Below are 15,470 nucleotides of genomic sequence, written 5' to 3' on the forward strand. Positions count from 1 at the left end.
AAATCTGGCAAGAGCTATGGCCAAAGCCATCATGGAAAGTATTTACTTCCCTCCAAATGGACAAGCCGATGATATGAGATGTAGCTCAGTCAACAGACTGTGCCATTATCCACCGTCTGAAACAGACATCTTATTTTGCTCACGTCACAGCATTACTCTATGCCTTTCACGGAGCTAACCTTCCTGCCATGATCTTTTACATACAACCTAAAACATCTCTGTTTACAGAAGGAAGAAAGCGTGTTGGTATTTGAATATTACCATGAAACAGCTTTCCATGTTAAGAACTGAAAGCTCCGAGAATCTGATTTCAGGATCTCTCAAGGACACCCTGGGAGAAATTTTACCTTGGCATAGGAAAGTGCAATTTGCTTAAAGACTGCATCATCAGGGGATCTACTGTATGTCGCAACTCCTTGTTGGTCGTCGTCATAGGGGTAGTTAACCACTAAAGAGCCTGAAAGAAAATAAAGGAAAATATGGACCTAACAGTTTTTTTCTACGAGGTGGCTGCTTTGCCAACATGCTAAAGAACAAACCTGCTGCACCTGGAACTGGGTGTGACCAATGCAGCTGAATGGGACACAGCTGTGGGGAGCCTGAGACAGCACTATCCACCTTGGACCTGCTTGTAAAAAGCAAATCTAAAGTGAGAGTCTAGGATGATGTCCACTGTTTCAAGGAACCCTTCTCATTGTAAGACTTTAGTGGGTGAGCTGAGAGTTTGTTTGGACCTTGGGTGAGAACTCAGTGTCTGAGAGCAAGGGTGCGTCAGAAGGAAAATGAACTGATACTGATTTATATGCATTAGTAACTTTGTATTAATGTTACATTTTTATATGTAACAGTGTATTTTCATAATATTTGGTTTAAGTTGTTTGTTGTTGCTTCAGTTTTTTGTACACCACTTAGATGTTTAGTATATTAAGTGGTATAGAAATTAAATAACCAATCAACAAGCAAGCCTGCTATGTCCCTAGTCTCAGGCATTAACCACAGGACAAAGCTCGGTAAACACAGGCAACAATGAAGATTGTGTAGCAACACTGAGGCCACTTACTGGAATTCACTTGGTCTAAGCAAGTCACATTCACTTGTCACTTAGTATGGCAAAAGACAAGGAAATGAAACAGCTACTGAGAAGCTTTGACACTGAAGGCAAATGGCACTTTACTGCAGGTTGTGACTTAAAAGTTGAGCAAGGACAGACTTCCCGGCAAAATGCAACCAGACAAAATGCAACTTTAAAAAAAAGGTATCAATCTTGCATCACAGCAATAGCAGCCAAGTAGCCTAGGGAACTACTAGCAATTCCATAAAATCAGGGGGGGGGGCTAACTAACAAGGTTGGGCTGAGCCTTCTAGAGTGTTTCTATTTACAGACACCCAAAAGGCCTCAGGATAAAAGGGTGCAAGTTAATAGGGGCTTGTACAGAGCTTTTGCAAAACGCTCTTGCAAGACCCACATGGTGCAGAAAAGTCACTGTGACATCAGGTGATTGACAGGTGGGTGGCCACATAGGAGATTGGGGGGAGAACTATCTGGCCCACTGGCAAGATCTAGTTCCAGACCTTTAAGTACAGTTTCCTCAAGGTCCTTCCAGCCACTTGCTAAATTTTCTTGCAATGACCCCAGAGGTCAGAGAAAAACATTTAGAAGGGATGGAGCTTCCACAGGCACAGTGAGATTCAATTTACACCCACAGCTGCTTACTTAAGCTTTGCCTGCAGGGTACTCAGCAGCACAAACCTACCTTCAACCTAGGAGAGACCAGGATTCTCTTACCTCCATGCAAGTTTGCAGAAAGCACAAATGGGTAGGTCTTCAGCCAGCTCATGACAGCTAATGTCTCTGGCTGTGGAGGGTCAGTGACCTGGAAGAACTGATCAGGGAAGTTCCGATTCAGGTCATAGTTGTTGCTGTTGTTTCTGCCAACAATCCCTAATCTGTCTCCTAAGGAAAGAAAACAAAGCCTGTTGAGATTCTCAGAAGAGGCATATGGTTGGTGCTGAGCTAGATGGGTCTTTGGCCTGACCCACGTTGCAGGGTTCTTCTGGGGTTCTCTTCAGGCCATTTGTGTCTCTGGTCCCTTTGCTCTTCATAAACCCAATATTACATCCTCCAAGTCCCTGACTCCACCTGTTCTTTCTTGCTGCCTCCTATCACTATACTACCTGATATCATCCTCCAGCCTCTACCAATATATTTAAATGCCTGGAAAAACCCCACCTCTCCACCAAGAACAGCCATTTCCTTCCACTCTTCTTTCCTTGCACATTGCATGTTTGAAAGCAGGAAAAGCATCTTAGCTTTGTTTTATGTTTAGTGCCTGCTCTTTCTAGGCACTCCAGAAATAATAATTCTCCTGGACCATGAATGCCAGAAGATCTGATGAAATATCCCTGTATCAGATCCTTGCCAAATAACTGTCCTCTTGCTAAAATGGAGATGAATGGAATAAGTTGCCCTTAAAAGACCGATTAGGGGAGATAAGATGCCACGAACAAAACAAAGGCAGGCATTCTGGCATGGCAGAAGAAAAAACAAGGAAGTGGGACCCTCTACATAGCTTGTGGTAAAAGCTGGGTAATGAAAACAAATGAAAACTGTTGCCTCTCAGGAGGAATACCTGGCCTTCCCTTAAAGCCACCAGTGGTGGAAAGCACAAAATGAAAACACATAGCTACCTTCATGGGCTTTCTCGTAGCCGTCAGGGTTCATGGATGGCATGATGTGGATCCGAGTGTTTTGGACCAAGTCAGTTACTTCAGGATCTGTGCCATAGTTCTTGCAGAGGTACTCAATGAGATTAAGGAGAAGCTCTCTTCCTACTACCTCATTGCCATGCATATTTGCAATATACTTGAACTCTGGTTCAGCTGGATGAAAGCGGGGGTGAGGGAGGGCAGAGAGAAACATGTTTATTTTTTTTTTTTTATAAGAATTTATTGACCTTTTTCTTATAACAGCATATACCCACACCCACACCTACAATTAAACAAATACAAAACAGATACACTGATAAAACAAATACAAACAGTGTCAAGTTTTCTTGTTGCATCTTTTCTTTAAAAAGAAAATTTCTATTTCCATATCTTGACCATTGACTTCCCCTGCCCTTTCTCCTTCGAGTTCATATTCTTAGTCTATTTTATAACCATTTCTCCTGAAATTCAAATTCAATTATATAGTTACACACAATTATATATTCAACATTTAACTAACAATGCATCATCGTGGTAATATCTCATCATAATTCTTCTTCCATTAAAATCTTCACCAATCATTTATATCATACCTATCTCTTCTATCCTTTAAACTGCTGCTAATAACATAATAACTCAAAATATCTCCTTTCATATTCAAACAAAAAATAAAACAGAAAGATTGTTGACAGTATTCACCCTCCGATTTCAAAATTCCATGACAGGCTACTTCAAATTTTACTTAGTGTTTCACCCCACACCCCTTCTGTCCATTATTCTTCTCCTGGTGGCATCAACACTGAATTTCCCTGTAGCTTCCCTCTCCAAGCGTCCACAGATCCAGGCACAGTCCAAAACTCTCCTTGCCACGAGTTCCAGGATGTCCATCTCGTCGTCTCTCAGCTTCTCCGGTTCTTTGTAGCATTCCTTTTCTTCTTGTAAAAGCCATAATTCTCTGTCCCTGGCCCCCGAGCTCACACCTCGGGGACTGGATATAACAAATCTTACCGTCGCCTTGGGACTGCCACCCCCAAAAGGCGAGTTTCTTCTCCGAAGTAGCTCACTCATTTCTCTCCATCTTCCCAGACACCCTCTCAGCTCTTTGGCAAGACTTTCTTCCAAAGTATTAAAAGTTTTAAAAGCCTCCTCTGTGGGCAATTGGTTCTCTTTCAGACCCCCACACAAGACTTTGACTTTCCTGTACAGCAGTTCCACCTTCAAAGCAGTGAGCCTCTGTTCGTCCGTTAGTCCAGAGTTCAGTACCAGTTCAAGGACGAAGCCCAGCATACTGGTAGAGGGGGAGGAAGTGGGTATCAGATTTCTACTCCTGCCTCTCTGTTCGTCGCCATTTTCCTAAACTGGAGCGCAGATACCGCAACTTTAAATGGAGATATTTTCCACTAATTTACTTCCCGAGAAAAAAGTTTGCCAGTCTCATGTATCAATTTTAAGTACATTGAAACAGTTCTGTAGCAGCAGTTACTCAAATTGGTTAGCTTCTTTAACTCGAAGGGAAGAAGGCAGGCTGCCTTTCTCCTTCCCCCCGGATCGTTCCAAAAGCTCAGTTTCTGGTCAAATTAATTACTCACGACCACCGGGTTCCTTTGGCTCCATTCTTCAAAGGTAGAACTAAGACGCTCACCGCGGGCTTTGTCGCCGCATTTGCATCCCGGTTGGGGCATATCCCCGTAAGCCCGGCTCCGTTGTCCCTTCACCCCCACTCCCCCTTTACAGGGGGGGCAAGGGAAGGGTTCGGAGCCTCCGTGGGCGCAGCCGGGGAGCCCAGGGTGCGGGACGCTCTTCCCGCACCCCAACCGGAGCCCCGCTTTGCGGTTGCGGGGCTCCTAACCCCCGGGATGGATCGGGCGCCTCGCAGCCGAAGCAGCCCCGACCACCCGCTATGGCGTCGCCAGCCGGAAGTCCGAGAGAAACATGTTTAAACCAAGTAACCTCCTCTTAGTTGTTTGTCTACCTGGATGATACACTGTATCTGGTGAACTCTATTCTAGTGAAAATAGCAAAAAAATACCCACAAATGCTTAACATACTTGCAAAATAATTTGAGGCAGTCAGGCCAACAAAAGAAACCACATATTGAAAGTTGCTATGTCCAGCTTGGAGCAAAACAAGCTTTGTTGTTGTTGTTCAGTCGTTCAGTCGTGTCCGACTCTTCGTGACCCCATGGACCAGAGTACGCCAGGCACGCCTATCCTTCACTGCCTCTCGCAGTTTGGCCAAACTCATGTTAGTAGCTTCAAGAACACTGTCCAACCATCTCATCCTCTGTCGTCCCCTTCTCCTTGTGCCCTCCATCTTTCCCAACATCAGGGTCTTTTCTAGGGAGTCTTCTCTTCTCATGAGGTGGCCAAAGTACTGGAGCCTCAACTTCAGGATCTGTCCTTCTAGTGAGTACTCAGGGCTGATTTCTTTGAGAATGGATAGGTTTGATCTTCTTGCAGTCCACGGGACTCTCAAGAGTCTCCTCCAGCACCATAATTCAAAAGCATCAATTCTACGGCGATCAGCCTTCTTGATGGTCCAGCTCTCACTTCCGTACATTACTACTGGGAAAACCATAGCTTTAACTATACGGACCTTTGTCGGCAAGGTGATGTCTTTGCTTTTTAAGATGCTGTCTAGGTTTGTCATTGCTTTTCTCCCAAAAAGCAGGCGTCTTCTGATTTCGTGACTGCTGTCACCATCTGCAGTGATCATGGAACCCAAGAAAGTGAAATCTCTCACTGCCTCCATTTCTTCCCCTTCTATTTGCCAGGAGGTGATGGGACCAGTGGCCATGATCTTAGTTTTTTTGATGTTGAGCTTCAGACCATATTTTGCGCTCTCCTCTTTCACCCTCATTAAAAGGCTCTTTAATTCTTCCTCACTTTCTGCCATCAAGGTTGTATCATCAGCATATCTGAGGTTGTTGATATTTTTTCCGGCAATCTTAATTCCGGTTGGGGATTCATCCAGTCCAGCCTTTCGCATGATGTATTCTGCATATAAGTTAAATAAGCAGGGAGACAATATACAGCCTTGTCGTACTCCTTTCCCAATTTTGAACCAATCAGTTGTTCCATATCCAGTTCTAACTGTAGCTTCTTGTCCCACATAGAGATTTCTCAGGAGGCAAATGAGGTGATCCGGCACTCCCATTTCTTTAAGAACTTGCCATAGTTTGCTGTGGTCGACACAGTCAAATGCTTTTGCATAATCAATGAAGCAGAAGTAGATGTTTTTCTGGAACTCTCTGGCTTTCTCCATAATCCAGCGCATGTTTGCAATTTGGTCTCTGGTTCCTCTGCCCCTTCGAAATCCAGCTTGCACTTCTGGGAGTTCTCGGTCCACATACTGCTTAAGCCTGCCTTGTAGAATTTTAAGCATAACCTTGCTAGCGTGTGAAATGAGTGCAATTGTGCGGTAGTTGGAGCATTCTTTGGCACTGCCCTTCTTTGGGATTGGGATGTAGACTGATCTTCTCCAATCCTCTGGCCACTGCTGAGTTTTCCAAACTTGCTGGCATATTGAGTGCAGCACCTTAACAGCATCCTCTTTTAAAATTTTAAATAGTTCAGCTGGAATATCATCACTTCCACTGGCCTTGTTGTTAGCAAGGCTTTCTAAGGCCCATTTGACTTCACTCTCCAGGATGTCTGGCTCAAGGTCAGCAACCACATTTCCTGGGGTGTATGAGACCTCCATATCTTTCTGGTATAATTCCTCTGTGTATTCTTGCCACCTCTTCTTGATGTCTTCTGCTTCTGTTAGGTCCTTTCCACTTTTGTCCTTAATTGTGGTAATCTTTGTACGAAATGTTCCTTTCATATCTCCAATTTTCTTGAATAAATCTCTGGTTTTTCCCATTCTGTTATTTTCCTCTATTTCTTTGCATTGCTCGTTTAGAAAGGCCCTCTTGTCTCTCCTTGCTATTCTTTGGAAATCTGCATTCAATTTCCTGTATCTTTCACGATCTCCTTCGCATTTTGCTTGTCTTCTCTCCCCCGCTATTTGTAAGGCCTCATTGGTCAGCCACTTTGCTTTCTTGCATTTCTTTTTCATTGGGATGGTTTTCGTTGCTGTCTCCTGTATAATGTTACGAGCCTCCATCCACAGTTCTTCAGGTACTCTATCCATCAAATCTAAATCCTTGAACCTGTTCTTCACTTCAACTGTGTATTCATAAGGAATTTGATTTAGATTGAATCTTACTGGCCCAGTGGTTTTTCCTACTTTCTTCAGTTTAAGCTGGAATTTTGCTATAAGAAGCTGATGATCTGAGCCACAGTCAGCTCCAGGTCTTGTTTTTGCTGAGTGTATAGAGCTTCTCCATCTTTGGCTGCAGAGAATATAATCAATCTGATTTCGATGTTGCCCATCTGGTGATGTCCATGTGTAGAGTCGTCTCTTGTGTTGTTGGAAAAGAGTGTTTGTGATGACCAGCTTGTTCTCTTGACAGAACTCTATTAGCCTTTGCCCTGCTTCATTTTGATCTCCAAGGCCAAACTTGCCAGTTGTTCCTTTTATCTCTTGACTTCCTACTTTAGCATTCCAATCCCCTATAATGAGAAGAACATCCTTCTTTGGTGTCATTTCTATAAGGTGTTGTAAGTCTTCATAGAATTGATCAATTTCGGTTTCTTCAGCACTGGTAGTTGGTGCATAAACTTGGATTACTGTGATGTTAAAAGGACTGCCTTGGATTCGTATCGAGATCATTCTATCATTTTTGAAGTTGCATCCCAGTACAGCTTTCGCCACTCTTTTGTTGACTATGAGGGCCACTCCATTTCTTTTACGGGATTCCTGCCCACAGTAGTAGATATGATAGTCATCCGAACTGAATTCGCCCGTTCCTGTCCATTTTAGTTCACTGATGCCTAGGATGTCAATGTTTATTCTTGCCATCTCATTTTTTACCACATCCAGCTTACCAAGGTTCATGGTTCTTACATTCCAGGTTCCTATGCAATACTTTTCTTTACAGCATTGGACTTTCCTTTCGCTTCCAGGCATATCCGCAACTGAGCGTCCTTTCGGCTTTGGCCCAGCCGCTTCATCAGCTCTGGATCTACTTGTACTTGTCCTCCGCTCTTCCCCAGTAGCAAGTTGGACGCCTTCCGACCTGAGGGGCTCATCTTCCAGCGTCATATCTTTTATATGCCTGTTGTCTTTGTCCATGGAGTTTTCTTGGCAGGGATACTGGAGCGGCTTGCCAGTTCCTTCTCCAGGTGGATCACGTTTGGTCCAAACTCTCCGCTATGACCTGTCCATCTTGACCTGTCCATAGCTTGCCTGAGTAATTCAAGCCCCTTCGCCACGACAAGGCAGTGATCCATGAAGGGGAAAACAAGCTTTATTCATCCCCAACTGTCAGGCTGGCCTTATAATAGGCTGAATAAGTGTGACCACTTGGAATAGCGGCTCAGGCCACCTCCCCTGTAGAGTCTTGAGAAGCCGCATGTGTTTTGCTGAGGTCTCTTCCCTGGTGGGGCCATGCTTCAAACAAGAAGTGACCAGCAGACAGCACAGAACACCACAAAGCAGGGCATCCTCATGCCAATAGCAGCCACTGTAATGGTAAGGATCAGGGGCTGCACAATCCAAAATAAGCTTTGGGACACTGTAAGTCAAACACACACACCTCCAGGGGAGCCCCTTCTGTGAGACGGCACAGAATGGCACCTAGTCCTACATTTGTTTTGGGTGCAAGAGATTGTCAAAGTATTTGGGGTGGCCCCACATTTCTTGGGGTGTGCACATCTCAAGTTCCTTATTGTTGGCATGGAGATGCCATGCTTGGCCATGTCTTCTGCCCAATTCTTTGGGCTGGACACAATTCTGTGCCAGAAGATTATGGCAGTAGATGCTAATGTCAATAGGTGCTAGTACTGATATAGCAATATTTATAGGATGAACTACAGCTTGCCCCATATTTGCCTACTGGCAATGCTGACAGGGGCTGATGGGAGTTTGGAGTCCAACATCATCAGGAAGACCACAAGTTGGTCACCCCTTCACAACTGTTAGAGGATTGTGTTTTCCTTTTGTGGTTTTCATTATTATTGTGCTGGTAAGATGTCAGTCTTACATTTACTGGACTATTCAAGTATTGCAGATTCAAGGAATGTGAACACACACACACGGAAAAATGTGCAAGCAGCAAAAAAAGGAAGTAAAAATATAGCCTCAACCAGCCCCTTCCTTGGCAGTAGAGGAATTCCTTTGGCACTACAGTACATTACTTGAAGCTACAATACAGAATCCAACAAAATGGATCCAAGCATCCTTACTTCCTATGTGTCATAATTTGCTTTTCTTTGAAAAGGAAAAGGAAAGGATAACAAAAAATGGTCACAGTGGAAAGTCTCAAGGAGAATCATTGTAAAATTCAAACATACAATCCAGACACATTTTACATCTTCCTTGGGGGAAGTGAAAGTCTAAATAGCAGTAACTGAATAATCAATGAGAACATTATCGCAATGATGGAGAGGGGAGACAGACAACTGTCAAAAACCATGAAAATATCAAATGGCCAAAACGTAACGGGGGATATCCAATGTTAGTCATGCTCAGAGTAGCTCCACTGGTCTTGTTACTTAAGTCCATTTCTTGAACAGTCTTGCACATTCTTACCCAAACATATACACTTAAAATGCTAAGTAATTCCGGACTATCATTTCTGAAATAACAAGGATAACCAAACCCAGTGCAGCCATCATTTAAGCAAAAATAATGGGCTGCAAAAATCAAGCTCAGTCTCTAAAATACAATTCCCCTCCCCTTTCATTGTTTAACTGAAGAAGCCTCTGTTACAAATTCTTATTACAAAAAAGAGCGTTCTGACTTGCATAGCATGTTTCAGAGAATTAGGACTTGACAATAAAGATTTTGATAACCTATCTCCAAAATCTAATAAAGGCAGAAAGAGAACCAGTAGCTGGCAGTTGACTAATTTCCGCACTTGCAATTAACCCTTTCAGTACTGCACTGTATTAAGAGAGAGAGAAAGGTCTCCTGAGGTTTCAAGATAAAAAGGAAATGGGAAGAACAAAAGATATCTGAACCAGCAACAACAGCTTCCTGTGGAGCAGACATCGGCAACCTCCAGCCCATGGGCCGGATGCGACCCATGAAGGCCGTTTTACCAGCCCACGAGCCGCCCACCAACTGAGCCACCCACTCGGCAAGGCCCCCCCCTCCGGTGCGCCGCGCTATCCTTGCCGAGCAGCGCCAAAAACCTCGTCTGCGCATGTCCAGACACCAAAAATCGTTTCTGCGCAGAAGCGATTTGCGGCGCCACAGACATGCGCAGACGCGATTTCCGGCATCATGCTGTGCATGTCCAGCCCACGGACGCTCTCCGTGGGCTTGATCTGGCCCACGGCTGGATAACCTTGCGGACGCCTGCTGTGGAGCCCAGCACAAGGTATCTGATACTAAGAGGCTCTTTTTTTAAAAGGAGACTCTTTATTTACAAGCAGAAAGTCCCCAGTTCAATCCACAATTGCACCCCCAGGTTGGGCTGGAAAAGAATCCTTGCCTGAAACCCTGGAGAGCCAGTCAGTGAGTGTAGACAACACAGAATTAGATAGACCAATGGCTTGACTCAGAATAAGGATGCACTACATCTTTAGAGATGCTCCCTGCAGAATGCTACCTGGATAGGAGCAGCCACAGTAACAAGGCGGCTTCAGCCAGCTGTACACAAACCCAGCTCAGTTAAATGCTTTCTCTTATACCTTCAGAGACTGGAGCCTCAGTGCTGCCTCTGTGGTGCTCCAGTGCCTGCACCCTTGGAGGAATATCAAAGACAATGGTATCTTTTTTGCTTGAAGCACACCAATTTTTTTAAGGACCCCTGGATGGTTAAGTCCAGCCAAAGGCGACTATGGGGTTGCGGCACTCATCTCGCTTTCAGGCTGAGGGAGCCAGGGTTTGTCCACAGACCGTTTTCTGGGTCATGTGGCCAGCATGACTAAACCGCTAATGGCGCACGGAGGACCGTGACGAGTGCCAGAGCGCAAAAGACGCTGTTTACCTTCCCACTGCAGTGGTACCTATTTATCTACTTGCACTGGCATGCTTTCAAACTGCTAGGTTGGCAGGAGCTGGGACAGAGCAACGGGAGCTCACTCCGTCACGGGTATTCAAGCCGCCGACCTTGTGATCAGCAAGTCCAAGAGACTCAGTTGTTTAGACCACAGCGCCACCCACGTCCCTGGGAAGCACATTCATAGAACCAAAAGAGCCATAGGCTAAATTAACTACCTGCTTCGTGGATGCCTGGGTTGTCAGATATTTCCATGACATACAATTCCAGCTGCTTCACCGACTTGCCAACTGAGTAGAGGCGAGCAATATTTGGGTACTCGGTGGCATATTTCCTCAAGAAGATCTCCATGTCAGGGAAATGATGATGGCGGAATTCCTCTGGTTGGATCGCTTGGTGGAAGGAAGTTGTCCTATTTGCATCAGTGGTGTTGGTGGTGTTGGTAACAGACTCTGTGGTGGCTAGTGGCACATCCTGGGTTGGGTCAGAGGCCAGCACTGCTATTGAAGGTTGCAAGGAGAAGTCCACAACAGTTGCATTCCCTTCCTTGACTTCTACATTCACTTTGGTGACTGGCAGGTAGCTGCAAAAAAAGAGAAATGGATACAAGAACTTTCCTTCAGCTTCAAATTCAGTCTGCTTGGCCTCACCTAGGAAGATATGAAATAAGGGCTAACTAGAACTCTGATTATGACCAGACAGCATGAAGATTAGAAACTTCCTGAAAACAACCCAGAGGACCCCCACCCAGGAAAAACCTTTCAGTTCAGAAATCAAGGCCATCTGCACCTGGAGGAAGATGTATTACAACATTCAGGCTGTATCTACACACAACTGCTATGAAGAGAGTCCCACTGGATACAGTGGAACTAACTCTTGGGTAAATATGAACAGAATTGTTGTCATTCAATGCTTTGTAAAACATGGTTTTTAATATAAAGTCCACTTCATCTTCATTATTATTCCTATTTCACAGATGGAAAACTGAAGCTGAAAGATCACAAGGCCGTCTACTTAATTTCTGCATCCAATCCCAGGGTCCCCATGTCAAAACCCACTTCTGTTTGCTGAGCCAAAACGTCTTGTCTCCATACAGGTCTCTCCACCTTATCTACAAAAACTTAGCAAAGCACAATTAAGGGTAGGAAGGGCACTTAATTCTCATGGGAACTCAAGGAGCCTTCCTTGCCCTTGGCCTTGGCCTGCCTCTTGCTTCTGTTTGCATAAAGCAAAATGAGCAAACGGTTCAGGGTGATACGAGACAAGGCAGCAAGAATGGCTTCTACTGTTTCAGGGAAGGAGCTTCCAACTAGGAGCAGCCTTGCCAAGTGCAAGAGACAGCAGCACAGTGTCTTTGCCTGCATCAGAGACTTTACCCCATGACAGCAGCTGTGATGTTGTAGATCCCAGGCACCAGCAGTCTGTGATAGTCACCAAACCAGTCAGTTGTGATGTTGTGATCAATCCCAGCCACAGCAATAGTTGCATTTTCCAAGCCAGCCCCAGTCACCAAATCCCTCACAAACCCTTTGATTCCAATGTGAACCTGCACAGATTAAACATGAAATAGATCAAAAGACAGGCACATCATGAAGAGCAATACGACTCTTTGCCTCATCACCACGGTTTTAATCTATAAAACTTCTCATTTCATGCTTAGAGTTCACTGTGAAAGGTACACAGTGCTATTAAATTCACAGGCAAACAATGACACACATAATACAGCCTTTTCCACCAATGCACAAACAGAATTAGAGACTGGCATATTTGTGTGTTACTTGAAAGTGTATTTATGCTTTTCTGAATCACTTTTTTATTATCTTGAGTTACAGAATATTCAGTAGACAAGACAAAAAAAGAGTATCTGCTATCAGCATTTAGATCTGTCTGAAATGTGAGATGCTGCTGCAGATTAGTGTAACTATGCTTGCATTTCCCATTCCTTTATCTGGAGGGAAAAAGAGGCTGCATTTGTCCCCCATAGTCTTCCACTATAATAGAACAGAGAGTGTCATTCAATCCTGTGACAGAATTCTGTAAAACAGCAGCAAAAGACAACTTGTGCTCTTTTTATCAGGCCTGCAAAAGGCAACTGCATATGGAGACACCCAGTCACCACTTTAGGGGAAAGGTGTGCTTTTTTTTTTTAGTTGCAATTGCTTTTGCTTAGAGGCCTGTCTCAAAATGGATGCTGTTTGACTAGAATGCTCTCTCTGTCTTGAAAACACCACACACTGGCACACAGAAGAAGCCTTTCAAACCATATCTACAGCAACAACCACCTACAGGAAGGTTTATACTGAACCAATTCTACAATTCTGAGGGCAAAAAGAGGACAGAGTGCCAGGAAGAAAGGGGATTCATGCTAAATGACATCAAGGCTAATATATAGGCAACATTAGCTTAATGGACACACCTCTTGTTTAGGGTGAAAGAAAACGATTAGAAACAAAATAAAATATACACCAGTGATATTTCCTGATTGTTGCTTGGTCATAAATATGGGTTGTATTCAATGCTGGTCCTGTTTGGAGCAGACCCATTGAAATGAATGGCTATGACTAGCTTAAGTCTAATAACTTCAGTAGGTCTCCTCTGAGTAGAACTTAATTGGAGACAACTCCTAGTATCTGCTTGTTTCATTTGTTATTATCATTATTGATTTTTTAAATCACTTTCCACAGAAGTGTCTCAAGGGTGAAGTTTAATAAAAATAGCCAAAACAAAAACAAAACCCCCCCCAGCAGATATATTTAAATGAAACAAACCAATAAGACAAAATAAAATAAACAAAATAAAATAAAGAATATTATACCCATGGCAGAGACCTACTCATCCAACTGAGGAAAAAAACCCATCAGGACAAACATGTATTCAGTTGTTTCCGGAAAATGTAGGTATCAGTCATATTACATTTTGTGAGCTTTCTACTTCGTCTGATTGGCCAATGCCTGTGAATGGGGTCATCACCTTTCAACACAAGTACAGATGGAAGCAGTTGACATTTCAAACAGCCTGCAAAAGGGCCAAAACAATGTCTTACTTTTTCAATGAAGGCGAGAAGAGATTCCCGGTTATTCTCCCATTCCTTCTCAAGCTGCGAAGCTGGTGGGTATTTACAGCAGGAAAGCTCAAAGGTGACTTCAAAGCAATTGGCCCACAAGTAGTTATAATCCTGCATGCCACCTAAGGAATTTAAAGGGAAGAATTAAAGTACTATCACTCAAGAGACTTCTGTCTTCAGCAGTATTTCTTTACATTATTTTAAACTAGCAGCCTTTTACTTTCCAATGCTTATGTACTCTAAGGGGGGGGGGGACCAATGCAGTTTTGAAATCAGTATGCCACTTTGATTCAAAATGGCATCCAATTGTATGTAACACAGCTGAAAACCAGCTCATTGAACTCAGGAACCATCGTGCAAAAGTTGGTTGCAATATCTTAAGAAGTGTCCAAATAGTGTATTAGCAGTTATTTTACTAGACTAGAAAAACTCATTAACTGAAGAGGGGGAGAAAATTAAGCCAAAAGCAAAATCCAGGTGCCGTGGCTTTGGCTCTGGAATGGAACATAGGAGAAAACACACTTAATAGGTAAATACCCCAACCCCTTTACAAGCAAACAGAACTGAGGATCCAGCAGCTTCTCTTATTTGGCACCTCTAGCCACATTGTCAGAAAAAGCTCAGAATGTGATTAAAGCAGAAGCCATACTTCCCTCACTTCTCGCAAGTGCCTGGCCAGCATCACCACCACCACCACCCAGTCTATCCCTTCAACCAACCCTCCACGAGAGGTCCAGAGGGTGGCAATACGAGAACAGGCCTTTTCTAGGGTGGTTCCCCATTTGTGGAATGCTCTCCCCAGGTAGACTTGCCTGGTGCCTTCATTATACATCTTTAGGCACCAGACAAAATTGCTTCCTCTAAAATCAGGCCTTTGGCTGATTAAACAATCTATGGCCTTTTAAATGTGTTGGTTGGGGGGGGGCTGTTATTGGTTTGGTTATGTATTCTGTGTTTTCATTTTTTATTATTATGCTGTAAATTGCCCTGTGATCTTTGGATGAAGGGCACTATACAAATTTAATTAATAAAAAATAAAGACATTTTTACTTCTTTTCAGAGCAATTTTATCAGACAGGATCTTCTGTGTTCTTAACCTCCAACAGTTCAGCACTTGGTGATAAACAGGATTAGAAGTCCCAAGGGACACTGGCCAGATTAGCAGGGAATGGCATATCGTTCTTGAAATGCCTATGTAAACTTATATGGGTTTCACTACCACAGTGACAAAGGCTTTCTGTCATTTGTTACACGGTATAATGCTCTTCAAGATACTCATGTTATACAGGCAAGGCATCTCTTCAGAAGGCAAGCTACAAGCTTTATTCCCTTGGAGGAGAAAAAATATTCTATTAAACATCCCATACCTTTATTTCAAGAAGCTCCAAGCAGTATACATAGTTTGCCCTCATCCCATTTTTTCCCCTTACAACAACCCTGTGATGTAGGCTAGGCTAAGAGAGAAGGTCCTACAGTAAGCTTTGTGGTAAAGTTGGGATTTTAAATATAATAAATAAATAAATAAATAAATTGTTTCTGTGCCGCCCATCTTACTGGGTTACTCCAGTCAATCTGGGCAGCTTCCAACAAATTATGAAACCACAGTAAAACATCAAATACCATAAACTTCCCTATAAAGGGCTGCCT

General features: G+C 43.6%; 1 protein-coding gene across 1 annotated transcript in view; it reads right to left on the minus strand.

Annotated features, from left to right (window-relative positions):
- Positions 1-15,470, minus strand: part of CPD (carboxypeptidase D) — a 36,725-nt gene that overhangs the window by 10,270 nt on the left and 10,985 nt on the right. The window contains exons 3-8 of the mRNA XM_033171762.1: positions 13,803-13,945; positions 12,136-12,305; positions 10,978-11,342; positions 2,689-2,880; positions 1,787-1,954; positions 348-457 (exon numbers count right to left, since the gene is read on the minus strand). Of these exons, the coding sequence (XP_033027653.1) occupies positions 348-457; positions 1,787-1,954; positions 2,689-2,880; positions 10,978-11,342; positions 12,136-12,305; positions 13,803-13,945 (1,148 nt within the window). The remainder of the gene's footprint in view (positions 1-347; positions 458-1,786; positions 1,955-2,688; positions 2,881-10,977; positions 11,343-12,135; positions 12,306-13,802; positions 13,946-15,470) is intronic.

Source organism: Lacerta agilis, chromosome 15 (assembly GCF_009819535.1).
Source record: "Lacerta agilis isolate rLacAgi1 chromosome 15, rLacAgi1.pri, whole genome shotgun sequence".
Classification (NCBI taxonomy): Eukaryota; Metazoa; Chordata; class Lepidosauria; order Squamata; family Lacertidae; genus Lacerta; species Lacerta agilis.